Source organism: Carcharodon carcharias, chromosome 12 (genome assembly GCF_017639515.1).
Source record: "Carcharodon carcharias isolate sCarCar2 chromosome 12, sCarCar2.pri, whole genome shotgun sequence".
In the NCBI taxonomy this organism is placed as follows: domain Eukaryota; kingdom Metazoa; phylum Chordata; class Chondrichthyes; order Lamniformes; family Lamnidae; genus Carcharodon; species Carcharodon carcharias.
The window spans coordinates 63,537,823-63,561,046 of NC_054478.1; the positions used below are offsets into that span (position 1 = coordinate 63,537,823).

The 23,224-nt window shown below is 45.3% G+C and overlaps 1 protein-coding gene across 1 annotated transcript in view; it reads right to left on the reverse strand.

Annotated features, from left to right (window-relative positions):
• The window catches only part of slc4a10b (solute carrier family 4 member 10b), a 283,634-nt gene that overhangs the window by 10,315 nt on the left and 250,095 nt on the right, over positions 1 to 23,224 (reverse strand). Inside the window, exons 23-24 of the mRNA XM_041200245.1 lie at positions 22,620 to 22,687; positions 20,944 to 21,060 (exon numbers count right to left, since the gene is read on the reverse strand). Coding sequence (XP_041056179.1) covers positions 20,944 to 21,060; positions 22,620 to 22,687 — 185 coding nt within the window. The remainder of the gene's footprint in view (positions 1 to 20,943; positions 21,061 to 22,619; positions 22,688 to 23,224) is intronic.

Consider the following 23,224-nt stretch of genomic DNA (forward strand, 5'->3'; position numbering starts at 1 on the left):
AGAAATGCAACCTGCCCATGCAGCAGTGGTAGGGCAGGAAGGCAGTGAAGGTGAAGTCACAACATGGGCTGGATTTTATGGACACCAATGAATGGGTTTGCAGGCAGGAGAAGCCCGAAAATTGCCATGGGTACCATGTCTGTCACCTATACTCTGCCCATGCTACAATTTTTAAATCAATTAATGGCCACTTAAGGGCCTTATCCTAAGATAAAGCCAGCGAAAGGAGAGGCCCACACCAAGCGTCCAGCTCGGCAGCTTTCATTGCATGGGCTGTTGGTGATATAGTGATACCATCCCTCCCATTTACCTTTCACTTCGGCTCCGGTAGTGGGAACTGTTGTGGTCATCACTCCAGGAGGCACTGCTGGGACTAGGGAGCTGCTAACCCCTTGATTGGCCAACTGTCTCAGAGGTAGGACTTCCTGCCTAGATGGGGGTGCAAGTCCCACCTTAAACTAATTAATTCTCCTGTGACCATTAAATACCTGCAGGGCGAGCATGGGTGCGAGCGTGGGCTTGCTCCTGACTTTTTCACTGGTGGGGACGGGGACCCTGATGCCCTGTTAAATCCAACCCCATTAATCGACTGAACACTTGCAGCTACCAGTTCCAATTAAGACATTGCATATTTTAGAGCTATGATCTGTACATGGTCAGACACTGGGCACAAGTGTGCTTCAGTCAGGGCAAGGGGAAGATAGTGCAGGTAACAGCTTGTCAGAAGGCAAGATCACACAGAAGAACTGCTGCAGAGGGCTCAGATGGGGATTTTATTGTGGCCATGCTACAGGGAAAAGCTGAGGATGTACACACCAAAACGCTTGGTTTATTGGGAAGCCTCCAGAAAGCCTCTATACAATGTCAAGGAAATTGGAGGAGTCTGACAAAAACTTGGCACAGGGATTTGTGCAGAGCTTAGAACTCATCATTTCCAACAGGGAACTGGTGCCTACTTCCATCAATACAATTGTGGATCCAGCAATGGTGCAGTGTCTGATGGCCAATGTCTCAGCTTCATTTGTAACAAAAACAAGAATCACCCAACATCTGAGTGCTACATTAGAAGCTCATATTGAAGTCATCATCACTCTGGATACCACTGTCAAAAGGGACTTGTAAGGTGACATGGCAATCCAGCAATGTGTCCTGCAACAGAGTACTCAAATTGCTGAGGCACTGCCCAGGAGAGTGGCAGTGGTTTCATGCTGCACAATATGATAAAAGCAAATTATTGCAGATGCTGCCTATCTGGAAAAAAAACTTAGAAGGTTCTGGAAAAGCTCAGCAGGTCTGTCAGCATCTGTAGAGAGAGGAACAGAGTAAACTTTTTGAGTCCTATATGACTCTTCTGCCAAAGAAGAGTCATATTGGACTTGAAACATTTGCTCTATTCCTCTCTTCACAGATGCTGCCAGGCCTGCTGAGTTATACCAGCACTTTCTGCTTTTATTCCTTGCAGCAAAAACCTGCTGTCCTCTCTTAGGATGACAGCATTTGTGCTCACACTTCTGCCACACCGCCTTTACCCTTGCTGCTGCCTCTTAGCATACCAGCCCAGACTGTTGCTGCCCATGCTGAGATGGCACAGTCTGAAGCCAGGCCTTTTAAACCCAGAGTTCCTTGAAGTCATCTTCCAAGGCCATCGGCAGTCCTCCAGCACTGAAATTCAGCCGCCTTCCACCTGCCATGCTACAGTCACTGGGATAGCATCTCCTAGGGGCACTAGGACAGGTAAAGGCATTTGGAAACTAGGAGAATGTGCAATGGTGGTTAGTTGATATTTGTATGCAATTTGGCATGATTTAATTTGTATACATTTTGCATTGGCTTTTATTTTTGCATTGTGGATGAATATGATATTTAGTGGCAGAGCAAATACAAGGTGTGGGGAACTATTGTTGAATTAGAAATTGGGGTTCAGTTTACTGCAATTAGAATTAAATTAGTTGTTCATAAAACCCTGGGCAGAAAGGGACTGTCTAGGCTGCAGTCTCCCTTCTTTGAACTCCTTATTCACCACCTTCTCCCTCATCTCCTCCTCTTCAGTTTCTGACCTGATAGCTGGTGGCAAAGATTGTGCCTTCATGACAACAAGGTTGTGCAAACCACCACCTTGAGACCCCCTCTGCCAAGTGCTGCAGGGCTCCTCCAGAGCAGTACAGTCCAAGGAATCATTATTTTAGGTTGCCAATGGTCTGTTGTAACAAATTTCTTCTGGCAGCATGGCTGTCTTTGTATGCCTGCTAGGCATGTATGTGTGGAGTTATGAACTGGAGTCATAAGCCAAGACGTTGGCTGATAACTATTGTCATCAGTAACCACCCTTTGGTTTGCTGTGGTGATTGCTGTGGCACAGATGACTGCCATGGAATTAATGCAGCATGACTGTTGCCACGATACCAGGCATTGGCCTGCATGATATACTGCCTATGGTCACACACCAGCTACACGTTGAAGGTGTGAAATTCTTTTTGGTTCAAGTACATGACAGGATTGGCATGAGGTGCATGCAAGGCAATGTGTATACAGTCAATGGCACTCTGCACCATGGCAAAGCCTGAAATCTTTGCAAAATGCTTTTGCTCTCTGCCCGTTTTCAAAATGAAATGAAATTAGTCATTTCTCTTTGCATTGAGAGCCTTAGTGACCTTTAGCAGTGCACCGCAAACTGTGAGATGTTGCCAGTATCTTCAGCATTGCCTGGAAGGAGCCAGGTGCATAAATGTTCTTTACATGATAATTTTCACAGCTACTGGAAATGCAAGCCTTATCCCAGCCCTGCTCTGAGTTTGCAGCTATGGCTCCTTAGTGAAGCTGTGATGACCTTTCACCAGGAAACAGTACAGAAAAGAAAATTTGTAATTTCTTTAAAATGTCTGTGTAATTATTTTTAACAATGTTTGAAAAGGACTCTTAAGACTTTTTATCAATGTAAATGGATCAATTGTATTTTTGTTGGATAATAAGGAATACTGGTCCATGTGACCTCGCAACCCTTGCTTTGGAAGCAGTACTAACAGAAATAAGATTAACATAGAAGCCATGTGGCCAAATACAAAGGAGAGGGAAAGTAGGAGAGCCAGAGGGTGAAGGCAATTAATACACAGGTGCAGACATAAAGAGAAAGCAGACAGAAACAGAAAGAGGAAAGCAGAATTCATGTGAGGAGGAGCCAGCAAAGCACTATGAGAAGGTTAATTTTCTGTTAGACAATGATTTCCTTCATAACAGGACCCAACAAATGCTGGTCTCCGGGTTCTACTTTGAACCCATGTTAATGACTGCTGGATCTCCTCAGAGTTGTGCATTTTAATTTTTGCTTTTCATCCTCTACACGAATGATTGCTAATCAGAGCATGATGACATAATGACCCTGAAGTATGCTGATGATATGGTATTTGTGGGCCTACTCAGGAATAATAAAGTAAACCACAGGAACACGGAGAAGTTTGTAAAATGGTGCAATGATAATTTCCTTAAACTGAATAAAAAAATAGCAAAATAATTAGTTATGGACTGTTAAAAAAACAGTTAATGATATTGTTCCTGTGAAGATTTGTGATGTGGACACAGAAATAGTCACCAGTTACAAGTATCTAGGTATCAAAGAAAATGATAAGCTGAATTGCGGGGAGCAGTTTACAGATGTGGTAACCAAGGGATTTACACAATTATACTACCCTAAGAAAGTTAAAATCCTTTCAAGTAGATCCCACAATCATGAAACTCTTTTGTATGGCTGTAGTTGAAAGTGCTGTCCTTTTTGGATGTCTCTCCTAGTGCTGTTGCCTTCGGAAACTAGACTTTTTAAGGAGTCTGGGAAGAGTATTCTGCAGTCAGTTCTTGTTGAAAGTAACAAGACTGACATCACAAGACATGCGAGAGAGCAGTGGAGAGATCAGAACCAGTGCGAGTGCGGGTAAGCTTCAAAAGTTGACATCAGCACAAAGGTGAGAGCTGATTGGTGAGTAGTGGGTAAGTGTTTTTCTCCAGTTTAAAGTAGATTAAGCTAAGGAAAGGTAAGGGTGCTAATTTTTATTTAAAGCACATAAATAATTTAACGTTTTTTTTACTGCATTTAACTTAAAGTAAGGGTTTTTGTTTCAACTGGAGGCATGACAGGGCAGCTCAGTCCTGTGTTATGTATGGCCTGCAACGCGTGGGAAGTCCTAGATGCTCCTTGCGCTCTGACTGACCACGTGTGCAGGAAGTGCCACCAGCTGCAGCTACTTGGGCTCTGAGTTTTGGAGCTTGAGCAGCAGCTGGAGGCGCTGAGGCGCATCCGCGAGGCTGAGAATTTTGTGGATAGCACGTTTTTAGATGTGGTCAGCCTACAGCTTACAGAAGTGTAGGTAGAGAGAGAATGGGTGACCATCAGTCAGAAGAAAGGTGTCAGGCAGGTAGTCAGGAAATCCCCAGGGTGCATCTCGCTCGAGAACCGTTTTCTTCCAGGGAGTACAGCCACACTCATGGCACTGTGAGTGGCTCAGCTGCAAGGGGGGGTGGGGGGAGGGGGGGGGGGGGGGGGGGGGGGTGGGGGGGAGCGGAGGGGTGGTGGGGGGAGGAAAAAGAGGGGAAGGGCAATAGTGGTAGGAAACTTGATAGTAAGGGGAACAGACAGGCATTTCTGCAGCTGCAGATGTGACTACAGGGTGGTATGTTGCCTCTCTGCTGCCAAGGCTAAGGATGTCACTGAACAACTGCAAGGCACTCTAAAGGGGGAGGGCAAACAGACAGAGACCGTGATACATATTGGGACCAATGACATAGGTAGAAAGAAGGATGAAGTCCTGCAAGCAGAATTTAGGGAGCTAGGAAGCAGATTAAAAACCAAGACCTCAAAGGTAGTAATCTCTGGTTACTTCTGGTGTCACGTGCTAGTGAGTACAGAAATAGAAGGTTAGTCCAGATGAATGCGTGGCTGGAGAAATGGTGCAGTAGGGAGGGCTTTAGGTTTCTGGGACATTGGGACCATTTCTGGGGGCAGTGGGCCCTTCCCAAGGCGGACGGGTTGCACCTGAACCGGAATGGGACCAACATCCTTGCAGGGAGGTTCGCTAGTGCTGTTGGGGAGGGTTTAAACTAACTTGGCAGGGGATGAGATCCTGACAGGAAGTTCAGCAGGGGGAGATGCACAACCAAAATTAGAAGAGAAAGCAAGTGAGTCTGGAAGGCATAGAAATTATAGGCCAATTAAGGCACAAAGGAGCTTGCCAAGGTTGGATGGTATTTATTTTAATGCAAGGAGTCTGACGAATAAGGCAGATGAGTTGAGGGAACAAATTAACACATGGAAGTATGATGTCATTGCTGTCAGAGAGACATGGTTGAGAGTGGGGCAGGATTGGCAGCTCGATATTCCAGGATATAGGGTCTTCAGGCGAGACAGGGAAGGAGGTAAAAGGTGGGGTATCGCAACATTGCTCAAGGAATCAATTATAGCAGTAAGGAGGTATGACATCTCAGAAGGCTCCTCAAATGAAGTAGAAATTAAAAACAAAAAAGGAGCAATCGCATTGCTGGGAGTGTACAATAGGCTCCCAAACAGTCAGAGAGAAATAGAAGAACAGATATATAGGCAAATTTCAGAGAAGTGTAAAAATAATAGGGTAGTAATAGTGGGGGATTTCAACTTCCCCAACATTAACTGGGTTAGTCATAATGTGATAGGTTTAAAGGGAGTGGAGTTCTTAAAATGCATCCAGGAGAGCTTTTCAAGCCAGTACGTAGAAGGTCTATAAGAGAGGGGGGCCATAAATCAGAGTTCGAAATTCGGGGAAGGCCGATTTTAATAAGATATAATTTGGCCAGAGTGGACTGGGAGCAGCTACTTTTAGGTAAACCTGCATCAGAGCAGCGGGACTCATTCAAGAAGGAAATAGGGAGAGTACAGGGTCAACATATTCCAGTAAAGACAAAGGGTGGGACCAACAAATTCAGGGAACCCTGGATGTTGAGGGATATACAGGATTGGATAAAGAGAAAAAGGGAGGCTTATGGCAGATACCAAGCTTTCAAAACAGCAGAAGCCCTAGAGGAATATAGAATGTGTAGGGAGGGGACTTAAAAAGGAAATTAGGAGAGCAAAAAGGGGGCATGAAAAAACATTGGCAGACAAAATAAAGGAAAATCCAAAGTTATTTTACAAGTACATTAAAAGTAAGAGGATAACTAGGGAAAAAGTAGGGCCCATTGAAGACCACAGTGGTAATTTGTGTGTGGAGCCAGAAGACGTAGGTAGGGTTCTAAATGAATACTTTGTGTCGGTATTCACAGGTGAGAGGGACGATGTGGGTATGGAAATCAGGCAGAAGGACTGTGATATAATTAAAGAAACTAGCATAGAAAGGGAGGAGGTTCTAAGTGTTCTAGCAGGTTTAAAAGTAGATAAATCTCTAGGCCCGGATGAAATGTATCCCAGGCTGTTGAGTTAGGCAAGGGAGGAGATAACAAGGGTGCTGGCAATAATCTTCAAGACCTCTGGCCAGAAGAGAGGTGCCAGAGGACTGGAGGACAGCCAATGTGGTACCGTTATTCAAGAAGGGAGGAAGGGATAAACCAGGGAACTGCAGGCCAGTCAGTCTAACTTCAGTGGTGGGGAAACTATTGGAAGCAATTCTGAGGCACAGAATCAGTTTACACTTGGAGAGCCAGGGATTAATCAAGGACAGTCAGCATGGTTTTGTTAAGGGGAGGTCATGTCTGACCAATTTGATTGAATTTTTCAAAGAGGTGATCAGGTGTGTAGATGAGGGCAATGCATTTGACGTAGTCTACTTGGACTTCAGCAAGGCTTTTGATAAGGTCCTGCATGGGAGACTGATAACAGAGGTAAGAGCCCATGGGATCCAAGGCAATTTGGCAGATTGGATCCAGGATTGACTGAGTGGCAGGAAACAGAGAGTGATGGTGGAGGGGTGATTTTGTGACTGCATGCCTGTGTCCAGTGGAGTTCCACAGGGATCGGTGTTGGGTCCCATGCTGTTTGTGGTATATATAAACGATTTAGACTTGAATGTAGGTGAGTTGATCAGTAACTTTGCAGATGACGAAAATTGGTGGGGTGGTAAATAGTGAGGAGGATAGCCTTAGATTACGGGAGGATATAGACAGGCTGGTCAGATGGGCTGATCAGTGGCAAATGGAATTTAATCCAGATAATTGTGAGGTAATGTACTGGGGCAGGACAAATAAGGCACAGGAATACACTTTGAATGGTAGGACCCTGGGAAGTACTGAGGATCAGAGGAACCTTGGCGTGCGTGTCCAACGGTCCCTTAAGGTAGCGGGACAGGTAGATAAGGTGATTAAGCAGGCATATGGGATACTTGCCTTTATTAGCCGAGGCATAGAATGTAAGAGCAGGGAGGTTATGCTGGAACTGTAAAAAACGCTGGTTAGGCCACAGCTAGAGTATTGTGCGCAGTTCTGGAATCTGCATTATAGGAAGGATGTGATTGCATTAGAGAGAGTGCAGAGGAGATTTAGCAGGATGTTGCCTAAGCTGGAGAGCTTTAGTTATGAGGAGAGATTGGATAGACTGGGGTTATTTTCCCTGGAGCAGAAGAGATTGAGAGGGGACATGATTGAGGTGTATAAAATTATGAAGGGCATAGATAGGGTAGACAGGAAGAAACATTTCCCCTTGGCGGAGGGATCAATAACCAGGGGGCATAGATTTAAGGTAAGGAGCAGGAGGTTTAAAGGAGATGTAAGGAAGATTTTTTTCACCCAAAGAGTGTTGGGAATCTGGAACTCACTGCCTGAAAGGGTGCTAGAGGCAGATACTCTCATAACATTTAAGAAGTATTTGGATATGTACTTGCGATGCCATGGCATACAAGTCTATGGGCCTAGTGCTGGAAAATGGGATTAGAATAGTTAGGTACTTGTTTGACTGGCGCAGACTCGATGGGCCTTTTCTGTGCTGTTGACCTCTATGACTCTATGAAGAATACGGAGATTACTGAGTTAGGCAGTCAGGGTGTTTGATGAGCAGATCTCTCTTGAAGAATTCTGTTCTCGAAGAACTTTGAAGAAAGTGTTATTAATAGTGTGAATCACCCCTTGTCTCAGTATTACTGTTGGAAATGTTCAGGGATAAGGCTACAATCCCTCAGATGCAGGACAAATCGGTTCCCTAATTCATTTGCGCCCTTCTCCAGAAGAACTTCTAACAGGAGTTTGATGCATGGATGAGGATATGTACTCAGGGTGGGACTCACTGATTGATTATTTTAATATACTGGAATAGATTGAATATATTTTAATCAAAGTTAGACTTTTGTGATAGGATAATTTTCTTTTTTTAGTGTTATTATTCATATGTAATTTATTTTAATAAACGGGTAACATGCCTGAAATGAATTCTCGTATGGACAATAAATTGAAATTGAACTGAATCAAATTGTATTGAATTATAAAGGAATTAGACAAAGCTCAAGTGCAGTCAGAGAAAGGAAAGCAAAACGAAATCAATAACATTTATGAACTAAATAAAAACGAGTATCAAGCTCCCTTAGCTGAACTTGGGCATAACCATAATGAAATTCTTCAGCTAAAGAGGATTTGACTCAACAGAAAAATGAACTGTTTGCACAGAAGGAGGCAGTGTTAAACCTGCATCTCTGGAAAAAGAAAACCAAAAGGTTAAATCGTGGAGAAGAACTTGAAGTTGAAAATATTCCTGAATTCAATTATTATGAAGGACAATTTGATGTGTGGCAGGCTGAAACTTTTATCCAAGAATTGGGCATTAAGAAACATGCAGAGATGGAAGAAAATGAAGATCAGGAAAGAAAAAGAAGCCAAGGAATACAGCAACTTCTATAATATTCCTCCTAAAAGTGAGGTCTACTTTTCGTGGTGAAGTAGCGGCTATGTTCTTGCAACCTTGTTGGTTTCAGCATTGGTTCTTTACCTATATGTATCTACTGTATTGGTTTTCTAATGTGTGCATACTTTATCCTAGTGAACTATGTCATCAGGAACACTATAGCAGAAGAAAATCAACTAACAGCTGAGTCATAGCCACAGTGTCAACAATCGGAAGTTTAAAATGGAAGCGGTGTACAGTTTTCCTGCCTAACTCTCACACTCTTGCACTTCCTTTACCTGCTTCAATTCTGTCAAAGATTTGTTTATTGTTTTAGGCACATCTTATTTTAATTCATCTCATTAGCTAAATTTAGCTGTTTCCCATCAACAAATTGATCTTTTCAGAATCTCTCAGAGTAAGGGGCAGGCCATTTAAGACTGAGATGAGGAGGAATTTCTTCACTCAGAGGACGGTGAATCTTTGGAATTCTCTACCCCAGAGGGCTGTGGAAGCTCACTCATTGAGCAAGTTCAAGACAGAAACTGATAGATTTCTGGATTCTAATGACATCAGGATGTATGGGGATAGCGCAGGAAAGTGGCATTGAGGTAAATAATCAATCATGATCTAGTTGAATGATGGAGAGGCCTACTTCTGCTCCTATGTTCCTATGTTTTCCATTTGGCACCAGCAGCTGACTTGTAATGGATGCAATTTTATTTTACACATTTTATTATTTTATATGAGGGCAAACTCTTCTATTTTCCCAAGCTGAGAGGAAGAAAGTTTGAAGGAGCAGATGGAGAGAATTTGTTTTCAGACTTTTACTTGTTGCTGGGATATGCCAAGCAATAGGCCCAAGAATAATTCTACTATCAACACTTAATTTCCTTAAACTCAGCACATTCCCATAATGAGAGGAAACTTAGCAGAATAGGAGACACCATTCAATAGTTCTGTACATTGATGTTCTTCTAAGTTCAGTGGCCACCCATTATAAAACAAGCCTGATTTTTCTCTTCATTAAAATCAATGTTAAAAGCTCCAGCACACATTTTATCTGATTAACTCTTCAGCTGTGTTATGTACATGTTGATAGTACTGGCTGCATGGATTTTACCATCTTTACAAATCGCTCACTTTTTTTCCTTCACTCCAATAACCTCTTTTATGGGGTGGTTTCTTATTTGATCCATTTTGCATGTGGGAGCCTGCCAGCTGGATCAGTGCTATTCACCCCAATTTCGGATACTGCTACATTTCACATTTCTAATTGACAATTGGCTCAAAGATGATCTTACATTTATAGAAACTGAATCATCTTATTCTGAGAACAAATAAGGGGGTTTTTGGTTCCAATAAATTCCTAATCATATTTGCAGCGAACACGTAGAGGGCTGCATTTTAACTTTCAGGAGCATGGGCTTGGGAGCAGGTGTGGGTTTTAAAGCTCAGAAATTGACAGCACATTGGGAAGCTTGCTCCAACCTGCTGATTTCAGTTTTTAACTGCAGCGTAGGTAGGCTGTGTGTGAGCGACCTCAGGAGAAACGGATTGCAATTTCAATACGTTAATCACTGAATTTCATTGATATTAACATGAGTTTTGGAATAAGACTGAGGGTTCATGGTTTCCTGAGTTTCCTGGAACTCGTCAGTGAAAGCAAGGTGAGAACACAGCAGCAATTGAGGGAGCTGAAAACATGACTTGGAGAGATGCTAATAAGTACTGAAATCTCACCATTACTTTTTTGCCTGATTGTGTGAAAGCCTTTGTTCGCAATACTTGTGCTGAGATGTTATTTCGCAAACCTTTGGCGTTACTTTCACAACTCTGGAGGTTTTTTACATTGGATCTCCATTTTGGAGCACAATCTACCAGATGGTCATGGGTACCACTCTACTGTTTTACTTTGAATCTCAAATGGGGACTAAAACGACCAACAGCAGCAACAGAAGCAGCAGCAGCTGGAAGAGCATCAACAGGAGCAGATGCAATTACCAGCTCCTAAGAGCCCTGCCATGCCACAGAAAGGAGGTGATGAGTAAACAGCTACAGTTCATAGGAGACAATACAGACAGCATGGGTCTATGGATAAAAGATAAGCTTCCTCAACATGTCAGAACACCATTGTCTCAGGAGACTTCGGGCCTTGCATCAAGTGGTAGCAGGCATTTGCAGTCTCCTGGCAGCTACTCTTTACCAGTGGCTGTCAAAGCTGTCACTGCCTTCAACTTCTTTGCCTCTGGCTCCTCCAGAACCTGTTGTGAACATTTGTAGCATCTCACAGTCAGTGGACCATGAATGCAAAGACAACTGGCTTATTTGTCAAGGTAGGCAATTATGTCAACTTTGCCATTGATGGTGTCAGTGGACGCTTGGGTTTGCATAGCTGGCTGGCTTCCCACAGGTGCAGGGCATCATTGACTGCACACATGTAACAATTAAGGCCCCATGGATCACCCTGGAGTACTCATCAATCTTAAGGGCTTCCACTCCATCAATACGCAGCTGATGTCTGACCACAAAAGTACACTTTGCAGGTGTGTGCAAGATTCCGGGGATGTTGCCTGATGCTTTAGCCCTGCAGTAGTCCATCCTCCCTAATCTCTTTGCACCTATGAGCAAACTTAACGTCTGGCTTCTCCGAGACAAGGGATACCCACTTAAAGTACGGCTCATGACACCAGTACATCAGTACAAAAGATAAGGCAGAAGCATTCACAACAGTCTTCAGCCAGAAGTGCCAAGTGGATGATCCATCGTGGCCTCTTCTAGGGATCCCCAGCATCACAGATGAAAGTCTTCAGCCAATTCAATTCACTTCGCTCAAGAAATGGCTGAAGGCACTGGATACTGCAAAGGCTATGGCCTGACAATATTCCAGCAATAGTACTAATGACTTGTGCTCCAGAACTTGCCGCACACCTAGGCAAGCTGTTCCAGTATAGCTACAACACTGGCATCCACCCGGCAATGTGGAAAATTGCCCAGGTATGTCCTGTATATGAAAAGGCAGGACAAATCCAATGCGGTCAATTACTGCCATCTGCCCACACTTGATCATCAGTAAAGGGATGGAAGGGGTCATCAACAGTGCTATCAAGTGGCACTTGCTTAGAAATAAGCTATTCACTGATACTCAGTTTGGATTCCACCACGGCCACTCAGCTCCTGACCTCGTTACACCCTTGGTTCAAACATGGACAAAAGAGCTGAACTCCAGAGATGAGGTGAGGTGAGAGTGACTGTCCTTGACATCAAGGCAGCATTTGACAGAGTATGGCATCAAGGAGCCCTAGCAAAACTGGAGTCAATGAGAATCAGGGGGAAAACTCTCCACTGGTTGGAGTCATGCCTAGCACAAAGGAATATGGTGTGGTTGTTGGAGGTCAATCATCTCAGTTGCAGGGCATCACAGCAGTTCCTCAGGGTAGTGTTCTAGGTCCAACCATCTTCAGCTTCGTCAATGACCTTCCTTTCATCATAAGGTCAGAAGTAGGGATTTTCGCCAATGATTGCACAATGTTCAGGACCATTTATGACTCCTCAGTCCATGTCCAAATGCAGCAAGACCTAGATAATATCCAGGCTTGGGCTGACAAGTGGCAAGAAACATTCGCACCACACAAGTGCCAGGCAATGACAATCTCCTACAAAAGAGAATCCAACCATCGCCCCTTGATGTTCAATGGTATTACCATCACTGAATCCCCCACCATCAACATCCTGGGGTTACCATTGACCAGAAACTGGAACTGGATTAGCCAAAACAAAAACAGAATTACCTGGAAAAACTCAGCAGGTCTGGCAGCATCGGCTGAGAAGAAAAGAGTTGACGTTTCGAGTCCTCATGACCCTTCAACAGAACGGGTCTATATGGATTAGCCATATAGATACTGTGGCTACAAGAGCAAGTCAGAGGCTAGGAATCCTGACTCCCCAAAGCCTGTCGTCTATCTACAAGGCACAAGTCAGGGATACTCTCCACTTGCCTGGATGGGTGCAGCTCCAATAATACTCAAGAAGCTTGACACCATCCACAACAAAGTAGCCCGCTTGATTGGCACTCCATCCACTAATATTCACTCCCTCCACCATCGATGTCCAGTGGCAGCAATGTGTACCATCTAAAAGATGCAATGCAGGAACTCACCAAGCCTCTTTAGACAGCACATTCCAAACCCACGATCGCTACTACCTAGAAGGACAAGGGCAGCAGATAGAGGGGAACACCACCACCTGGAAGTTCCCCTCCAAGCCACTCACCATCCTGACTTGGAAACATATCACCATTCCTTCGCTTGGTCAAAATACTGGAGCTCCCTCTTCAACAGCACTGTGGGTGTACCTACACCACATGGACGGCAATAGTTCAAGAAGGCAGCTCATCACCACCTTCTCAAGGGCAATTAGGGATGAGCAATAAATACTAGCCTAGCCAGTGATGCCCACATCCCATGAATGAATAAACCCATGAGGAACCCAATTAATGAGTCCCAGGAGCAATGCAATGAAAGCCAGATTTGTTATTAAGCAATTGATCAGCATACTGAAGATGTACTTCAGGTGCATTGATAGGGCTGGAGATACCCTTCAATATGTACAGAATGGTTGTGGCCTTTTCAGCACAACATTGTACAGCAGCATGCTTTGGACCTGCAGGAGGAGCAAGGTACAGAGCACAGAGCCACTTCAAACAATCCTGAGGAGGAGGAGATGGTGGAATGTGCAGTGGCCAAGACACCAGCAACAGCGTACACTGCTGCCCAGGACTCCCCCATTATATTGCAAGGTTCAAAAGTTCCACTGGGCCACCCATTTAACAGCCACATGCAGAAGCCAATTCATGCCCCCAACTCTGTCACCCTTCCAACACAAAGCACTCCTACAAATGACAGAGCATTCCTTTCACAAACCCATTACTTGACATCAATTCTTGTCTTACCATTCATCACAAATGAAAAAGCCACTTGCCAGGCTGAAACCAAAAAATGGGCAACATGGGAACTGGCGGAAACAAATAGCATCTATGTGGCTCAAAAATTAAACAGAAACTTAACATTTTGTAACACAACCATGTGCATACCCTTGTACAAATACAAATCTTTTCTCTTCCTCTTCCTAGCTCTACTATGGCTTCAGCAGAGGTACGGCCAGCCTTGCAGATTCTTGCTCTGACTGCTGAGATGCTAACAGCTGATATTCTTTGGATGTTGTGGCCCATAAGGTTCCATCTGCATCTGTACAGTGGTAGACTCGGCTATTGAGGCACAAGACTGCATGTGGTGGTGTTAACTAGAATGGGGGGAGTAGTGAGCAGGGGTAGTTGCAGTGGGTGAAAAGTGAAAGTGCCTTGAGCCAACTTGGCAGTTACACATCCCCTTTCACCATTATCTGTCTCATGGTCCACCCTGCGTCCATGCTGGCAATGAGGTGGAGAGCACTTTGCTGCAGATCATTGGGGCCATGGTTAGGGTAACATGAATTCTAGACCAGGTGACATTCAAGCAAGAAATTGGTGGCCACTATTTCCATGGACAAAGAGACCGTCATGAAGGCATCATGCCACTCATGCTTTACAGGTTCTTCCAATCTCTCTGCTAAGTGAGCATGATGAAGCTGGAATGCTGACCAATACATTCCACTCTCTTTACCACTGCTCCAGAAATATACTCTTTGTTGACAAGCCCTGAGGTTCAGCATCTCCTCCAGCTAAGCAGAGCTTCAAGCATCCTGCACGCTCTGATGCAGACTGCCGTGCCTGTTTCCACCATCTGCGAATGTTTACTTGTGATGTGTGAGTCACCGAGTGAAAAACCAACTAATCTTCCTTACTGGTCCCACCAAAGTATCCAAATTAGCACACACTTTGCATGAGTCCTGTCTCAGTTTACCCTAAGACTGGGTGGCCCCCTCTTAGGACTCACATTGTCCTCTTGAACCATGTCCTGCGATCTGCTTGAAGGCAGGGAGATTAAAGACCTGAATTAGAATTGTCAAGGTAAGATGGTTTTATTTGATCATTATGCACTTGATCATATTTCACTTGCTGCTGACATCACGTCAACATGAGTACATGCCATGTAGTGATTTGAAATTTAATTCCATCACCAGGCAGCTAGGAGGCCCCATCTCTGATTGCCAAGCATGCGGAGACTCCACTGAGATCCACTGCTTCTGCCTATTTAGCTGTCAGTTGCAAGATTGCTAGCAGGTCATCCCGGTCATCTCCCTATTCCTCATATCATGTTCCCTTCACCAGCAAGGAGGAAAAGAAGAGACTTATATGAATGAACAGATGAAAGTAATGGCATCTGTTCAATGGATGGATAAAGTGCATTTGTTCAGATTGATTATAAGGGAGAAGCATGACATTACATAGGTCAGAATTTTGAGGTCGGGGTGCGGGCGTGGTTGGTGGGCCCGGGAGCAACCGAGAAACGGCCCGCTGTCCTTGATCGACTCCCTGCCACAACTTAATGCTGGTGGGCCATTAAGGCCCACCCAGTGTGAAACGCGGCTTCTCATTGGTCGGGAAGGGGTGGGCGGGGGCGGGTGGGAGCCTATTGGCTGCTGGGTCCAATGGCGACTCGACAGTCAGCTTAGAAATGGCCCAGGCAGCCCCTGGCAGGCTGCCATGGAAGAACGTCTCCTCTGCATCTTCAACATTCGAGTTATGGAGTTGAGAGTGGCTGGACATGGCAGGCAGGAGGGCAAGTTGAGTGGGCACTCGGCACTCCCCCACCCCCTGCTTTTCAAATGAGTGCCTCACAGTCCTCCTGGAGGAGGTGGCTGCCAGGAGGGACATCCTGTCCCCAGAAATGAGAGGAGGAGACCACACCTCATAAAAAGTGCATGGGAGGAGGTTGCAGCACTGGTTAGCAGACATGACATGGCGCGGAGCACATGGGTGCAGTGCCAGAAGAGGTTCAATGACCTGCTGCACGCAGGAAGGGTGAGTATCGTGTTGGCATGGGTCAGTGTATAGAACTGTTAAGGTGTGGCCGAACCCTCTTGGACCTCAAGAGTCAGTGCAAACTGCCAGTGATGCTGGAGCTATCCAAGGGGATACGCCCTGGCTGCTTGGACTGAGTGCCTTGTGGCTCAAGGTGCCATGACTCAGATGTGCCCTGTGAGGCATTCCTCAGCTGGGGTTGGCCAGGCTGCAATGGCGCTGCAGGTAGAGAGTGGACTAATCAATGCTCTGCTGTTTTTTCAGGCAAGCCACAACAACATGGAGAGGTCACGGACAGGCGAAGGCCCCCTCACCAGGTTTGAGCAGGATGCCCTTGAGCTGGAGTGCTGGCATGCTCCACGTGCAACCAAGTGCAGAGAGGCGGAGGTGCCAGACGAAGGTAAGAGCGCAGTGCACAGAGTGAGAGTTTTGGATTGTGCAACCTTTCTAGTGTAGTCTCTCCAGTGATGGGAGCCTCAAACCTTGAGCCCTCATTGATCATTGATGTCACCATGATGCAGATCTCCATTGTCTCGCCAGGTATGCGCAGTGAGAATGTGATGATTTTAACTAATGACATGTCCTTGTTCTCCCTTTTAGATTTGCCAGCACGCAATTATTCTCTGGACCCCAAAGGGCCACCCCAATGATGAAGGACCACAGGGCTTCATTTGCACCTACGTCACACCCGCTCTCTGAACCAGGCATCAGTACAGATACCAGCACCTCAGTGGGCATTAGATCAGCAGCCAGAATGTCAGTACACATTGGTGAGGGCACTTCACACTCACTTGAGGTGCAGGCCGAGGCAGAGAGTGCAAAGGGCGCTGGCAGTTGGAGGACTGCTGGAGATCAGGATGATGCTCAGTCGAAGACAGATGATGAGCCTCTAGAGTCATCCATTAGGCGGCAGGTGCTGGATGTCCAGTGGGATGTGCGGAAGGATCTGGCAGAGATCCATGAGGGCCTGTGTGCCATGGCCTTTGTTGTGGGGGAATCCATGCGGAGCATGAGCACTGCCTTGACCCTCATGGCTGAGCGCACTGCCTCCTCCATTGAGAGGATGGAGAGGTAGTTCCAGGGACAAAATCAGGGGTTCCTTAGGTTGCACTTGGACCTGCAAGCCCTCACACAGGTAATGACCCCAGGTGGTCAATGCCAGTGTGGAGATGGTTGAGGCAGTAACACAGTATCCCAGCTAGGTGCCCGTCCATCAATGATGAGCAGGGAGGTCCAGAGTGACCTCACATTGGCGTATGAGCTGCTTGTCGTCTCTGCACGCTCCTCGCAGGGTTTTCTGGATGGCAGCAGCACCTCCTCCACCCCTCCACCAGTGATCGTTGCATCTGATGAGACTGCGATGACTGGGGAGATGCCGGCCGTAGCACTGGCCGCTCCCTTCCAGGCAGGGCCAGCATAGGCTCCACTGACCAGAGGATGACCGCCAAGGTCATCAAGGCCAACAAGACAGCAGAGTCAGCAGGCTGTCTCCAATGCCAGTGCCAGTGAGGTGGGGGGCATCAAGGCATAGCACTCAGAAATGTAAGTTAAAGGCATCATAAGCACAACAGAGATAGTTCACTGGTGATTTTCTGTTCATTTATGTTTGGTTTATATGCCTGCTGGTGTGGACATCAACACCAGTACTGGTAATGTCATTATGCTTTCAATGTGACAATAACATTAAATTTGCTTTGGTTATGATGGCCTAAGTATGCTTTAACTCTTTTCTTTCTGGTGCAGGGTATACCAGTATGTAATGCTGAATGTGAGTGGCTTGATACTTTGTTGCACAGGCATTGAATGGACTTGGGTGCAAATGGAAGGGTCATTTCAGATAGGAGGCAGCAGTCCTGCATGAGGTGGAAGCAGATCTTTGGTAGCCTAGTTGAAGGGGTGTTGGATAAAGGCATCCCTGGTGTCCCTGCCTCCCTGTAGGTTACCAAGGTCTGCCTCCATGCCATCAACGTTCTGTCCCATGCTCCTCTTCTGACTCACCACTGGATTCATCATCTGTGGCCTGTGCAGCTGCGTCAAGATCCTCTTTCTTCAGTGGGACCCCTTGCCATTGCGAGATTGTGGAGAGCGCAGCATGCAACCACTATCAGTGACACCCGCTCTGGGGGGTATTGTAGTGTACCCCCTGTAGTGTCCAGGCATCAGAAGCGCATCTTGAGAAGATCTAAGGTCCTCTCTATCATCACCCTTGTGGAGGCATACCTCCAATCGTAACGTTGTGCTGCCTCTGTTCTTGGGTGGTGGAGAGGCATCATGAGCCACCTCTTGTCACCCAGCAGCCATCAATCCAGTCAGGCTGGCGCACTGAAGAGCCTCAGCACCTGGGAGTGTCTCAGAATATACATGTCATGGGAGCTGCCAGGGTACCTTGCACAAACTTGTAGAATATGCATCCTGTGATCACACACTATCTGCACATTCATGGAGTGGAATCCCTTCCTGTTGATGAAGGCACCTGGCTGACCCGCTGGCCCTTGATGGCCACATGTGTGCAGTCGATAGCACCCTGGATGCAGGTGAACCCAGCAATTGCTGCAAAGCCTCTAGCTCACTCAGCCTGGCTGGCCTCATCCACATAGTAAAGAATAAAGGTCAGCACCCGCCTGAACAGAGCTTCTGTCACCAGCTTGATGCAACTGTGGACAGCTGATTGGGAGACTCCACACGGATCCCCCCACTGACCCTGGAAAGAGCCGGAGGCATAAAAGTTGAGGGCCACTGTGACCTTCAGAGCCACTGTTATGGGGTGTCCACCCACAGAGTCAGAGCTGATCTCAGGGCCAATCATCTGATAAATGGAGGTCACTGTCTCCCTGGAGAGATAGAGTCTCCTTTGGCATTGCACCTCAGACATATTGAGGTAGCTGCATCGCCACCTGTAAACCCTAGCAGCAGGATAGTGGTGTCTTCTGTGGCCTCTTCCGCCTTGCACTTCCTGCTGGCCCTGGGCCCCTTGTGCCTGCGCTTCTCCTCCCACAGATCACTCCCCTGGAAGCTGCATTGGGATACCTGGCCTCCTCTCCCTTCTGCCCCTCTCTTCCTCCTCAGAGGAGGTGCCACCAGTAGAGACCACAATCCCCATTACCAAGGTAACAGAAGGCTGTCTGATACCCGGAAGGGTCCACATGGTCTGAATCCTCCGGGGGTCTTGGAGACACCAGTAAGTCCTGAAATGAAGCCTGTAAATGCGAAAAATGAAGCCCTGAACTGTGATGAAGCTGCCAAGTACCAATAAGCCATATAAATACTATAGCTACAACAGCAGGTCAGAGGCTGGGAATTCTGTACAGAGTAACTCACCTCCTGATTCCCCAAAGCCTGTGCACCACCAACAAGGCACCAATCAGAAGTGTGATTGCACTGATGACAGCAGCTCCAAAAACACTCAAGAATTTCAACACCATTCAGGAAAAAGCAGCCCACTTGATTGGCACCACATCCATCACCTTCAACATTCACTCGCTCTACCACCGATGCACAGTGGCAGCATTGTGTACCATCTACAAGACGGTCTGTAGCAACTCACCAAGGCTCAATTCGACAGCACCTTCCAAACCTGCATATTCTAGGGCAAGGGCAGCAGTTGCATGGGAACACCACCACCTGGAAGTTCCCCTCCAAGCCACACACCATCCTGACTGGGAACTATATTGCTGTTCCTTCACTGTCACTGGGTCAAAATCCTGGAATTCCCTTCCTAACAGCACTGTGTGTGTCCCTACAACATATGGACTGCAGTGGTTCAAGTAGGCAGCACACCACCATCTTCTCAAGTGCAATTAGGGATGGGCAAGAAATTCTGGCCTAGCTAGCAATGCCCACGTCCCATGAACGAACAAGAAAAAAAAATTCTGTCAAATCATTGTGCTTTATTCCAAATTCCAGAATGCATCAAATTCCATGTTCTCAATGTCACTTTAAATACTAGAGTTGAAATTGACTCACATGGGTCATCATCATACCCACGTATGCTAATTTGTTCAAGAAACCAGGAAACAGTATGCTAATTTAGTACAAAAACAGAATTACCTGGAGAAACTCAGCAGGTCCGGCAGCATCAGCGGAGAAGAAAAGAGTTGACGTTTTGAGTCCTCATGACCCTTCAACAGAACTAGGTGAATCCAAGGAAGGGGTGAAATATAAGCTGGTTTAGGGTGCATGTGTGTGTGTGGGTGTCGGGGGGGGGGGGGTGGGTCGGGGGAGAGAAGTGGAGGGGGGTGGTGTGGTTGTAGGGACAAACAAGCAGTGATAGAAGCAGATCATCAAAAGATGTCACAGACAAAAGAACAAAAGAACACATCGGTGTTGAAGTTGGTGATATTATCTAAACGAATGTGCTCATTAAGAATGGATGGTAGGGCACTCAAGGTATAGCTCTAGTGGGGGTGGAGGGAGCATAAAGGATTTAAAAATATTTAAAAATAATGGAAATAGGTGGGAAAAGAAAAATCTATATAATTTATTGGAAAAAACAAAAGGAAGGGACAGAAATGGGGTGGGGATGGAGGAGGGACTTCAAGACCTAAAGTTGTTGAATTCAATATTCAGTCCGGAAGGCTGTAAAGTGCCTAGTCGGAAGATGAGGTGTTGTTCCTCCACTTTGCGTTGGGCTTCACTGGAACAATGCAGCAAGCCAAGGACAGACATGTGGGCAAGAGAGCAGGGTGGAGTGTTAAAATGGCAAGCGACAGGGAGGTTTGGGTCATTCTTGCGGACAGACCGCAGGTGTTCTGCAAAGCGGTCGCCCAGTTTACGTTTGGTCTCTCCAATATAGAGGAGACCGCATTGGGAGCAACAATAACAGTAGACTAAGTTGGGGGAAATGCAAGTGAAATGCTGCTTTACTTGAAAGGAGTGTTTGGGCCCTTGGAGTGGCTGAGTTAAAAAGTCACATAGCTGCGCTGCGCTTACTTCCAGGTTCCCCTTGTGCTACTGAATACCACCCCCACAGCCACTCCAATCCCAGCATGTTAGGAACTTAAAATCCAGCCAGTAGTAACAGGAAACACAAAAAAAAAATGTTATTTCTCTTCCTAACATTTAAAGTGCTCCATTAATATATACTCTTAGTACGTATAAACTAAAAAATCGTTAATGCTAAACTTCTATTCAACTAACCAAGAAACTAAATGTAAATAAAAAGTACCTTTTTGATGAAAAATAAGTATCCTTATTTTTTGCATTTTCAGTATTCATAGGGAGTGCTTTCCAGACAGAGGTTTTGGCCATTTCATCAGAAATGTTAATAACAGAAGGATCATCCCTAAAGAAAGTTACACTTTAAAGAATCAATCTCTTGATAATCAATAGAGATAAAAACAAAAAAACTGCGGATGCTGGAAATCCAAAACAAAAACAGAATTACCTGGAAAAACTCAGCAGGTCTGGCAGCATCGGCGGAGAAGAAAAGAGTTGACGTTTCGAGTCCTCATGACCCTTCGACAGAACTTGAGTTCGAGTCCAGGAAAGACCTGAAATATAAGCTGGTTTAAGGTGTGTGTGTGGGGGGCGGAGAGATAGAGAGACAGAGAGGTGGAGGGGGGGGGGGGTGTGGTTGTAGGGATGATCTGCTTCTATCACTGCTTGTTTGTCCCTACAACCACAACCCCCCCACCTCCACCTCTCTGTCTCTCTATCTCTCCGCCCCCCACACACACACCTTAAACCAGCTTATATTTCAGCTCTTTCCTGGACTCGAACTCAAGTTCTGTCGAAGGGTCATGAGGACTCGAAACGTCAACTCTTTTCTTCTCCGCCGATGCTGCCAGACCTGCTGAGTTTTTCCAGGTAATTCTGTTTTTGTTCTTGATAATCAATGTTCTTTCTAAACAATTGATAATTGCTTGATGTCGATATTACAGCAAATTTACAACATAATTAGAATGTAATACTATGAAACATTTTAATTCTAACAGTTAATATAAAAGAAGCAATATGAATACATACGGTACATCTTTACACAATATCAAAGAAAAAAATTATAAAATGCATCTGCTAATGGAATGGATATGGAGGCAGATTTTTCTGTATTTTTGTCCAGAGAATGTTCATTTCCCTGTGCAAAGCAAATGAAATATGGTTAGGGCTCCCTTATCCAGAGTACTTCCAGCATTTCTGGGCTTTCACCAAAGAGATGCAACGAGGGTCCATCTATAACAAGTGCAAGTCAAGGGCAGTTGTAGAGATGAGGTGGAATCAGGTGATCCCAGATTTCCAACCTTAGTTTCCTCCATCTCTGATTTAAGAAGAGCTACTTTGAGGGGACATTCAAATAAATTTGCATTTATGTTTTTTTGCCTAAGCATCTTTAGATCAGGGAGGATCTAAGGAACCAGACAAAAGGAGGAACTAAAAAGACAATTAGAAACTTATTTCCTAGCTTCTCAACTGCCTTTAGGCCTCAAAATATCCTCAATGCTAATTGTCAACAGGAACCAAGAGTTCCTAAGGCTGGCTTTCAGTCTCCCAGATGAGAATATCTGAGGCCTGCAGTTGTGCTGTGCACTCACCCCTTTCCAAGTGCAAAGCCTTCCCAGGAAATCTAATTAGTCAATGCAAATTACATGACTTACCAAACTCATATAGACTGGGGCCAGTACAAACACTGTGCACTTTGGATATACTTTTGCCTGTCCACTTCCTGGGACAACAGAAAAATAGCCCCATAGTTTTCTCACAAGCTTATTTATGGACTACAGCCCTAACCTATACTAGTAAAACCATAATTCAATATAAAAGTGTAAAAGCTTATTAGCTGTAAAATAACAATTTATATAGTAACTCAAAGAAAAGCTTTAGCTATACTTTATGCATGAATTCTACCTGTAATCTCCATCCAAAGGTAACTGAATTGTTCCTTCCTCTTCTATCGTCAACATTATTTGTTCTTCCTTTGGAATTAAAAAATAACTATTAATAAAGATTCATACACTTGAACAAATAAATTGCATGTCTGGGTCTATGACCCCAATTTTACTGCTTCTCACCCCTGTATAAGTTGATCATTTTACTTTTCTTAAGTACCCAACTTGAACTTGGCTGAACCCAGCCATCCTTCTGGGTTTAGCTTGTTTAAATATGAGTGAATATCAAATAGACCCAAGATTTGATAATTAGTGCTTACTCCAAATTGGGGCCTTGAAGTTCTCTGGCAGCGCAAACTTGGGTGAAATTCACACCTACTGGCTGCTGTTTCCATCATTAGGGGACAACTGTATTGAACTCAGAAATAACAGAATAAAGGTAAAGCAAGCAATTAACTGTCTTGTTAGAAAATTGCTGGTGCTTACTTTACAAATTCTCCAATTTGAAGTGGCAAACCTGCGAGCAATCCTGTAACCTCTAAAGTAATATAATCCTAGGAAATTCACATAGGAAGCATTATGCGGCCACTCCAACTTCATACCACTGAAATAATCCTACCTGGT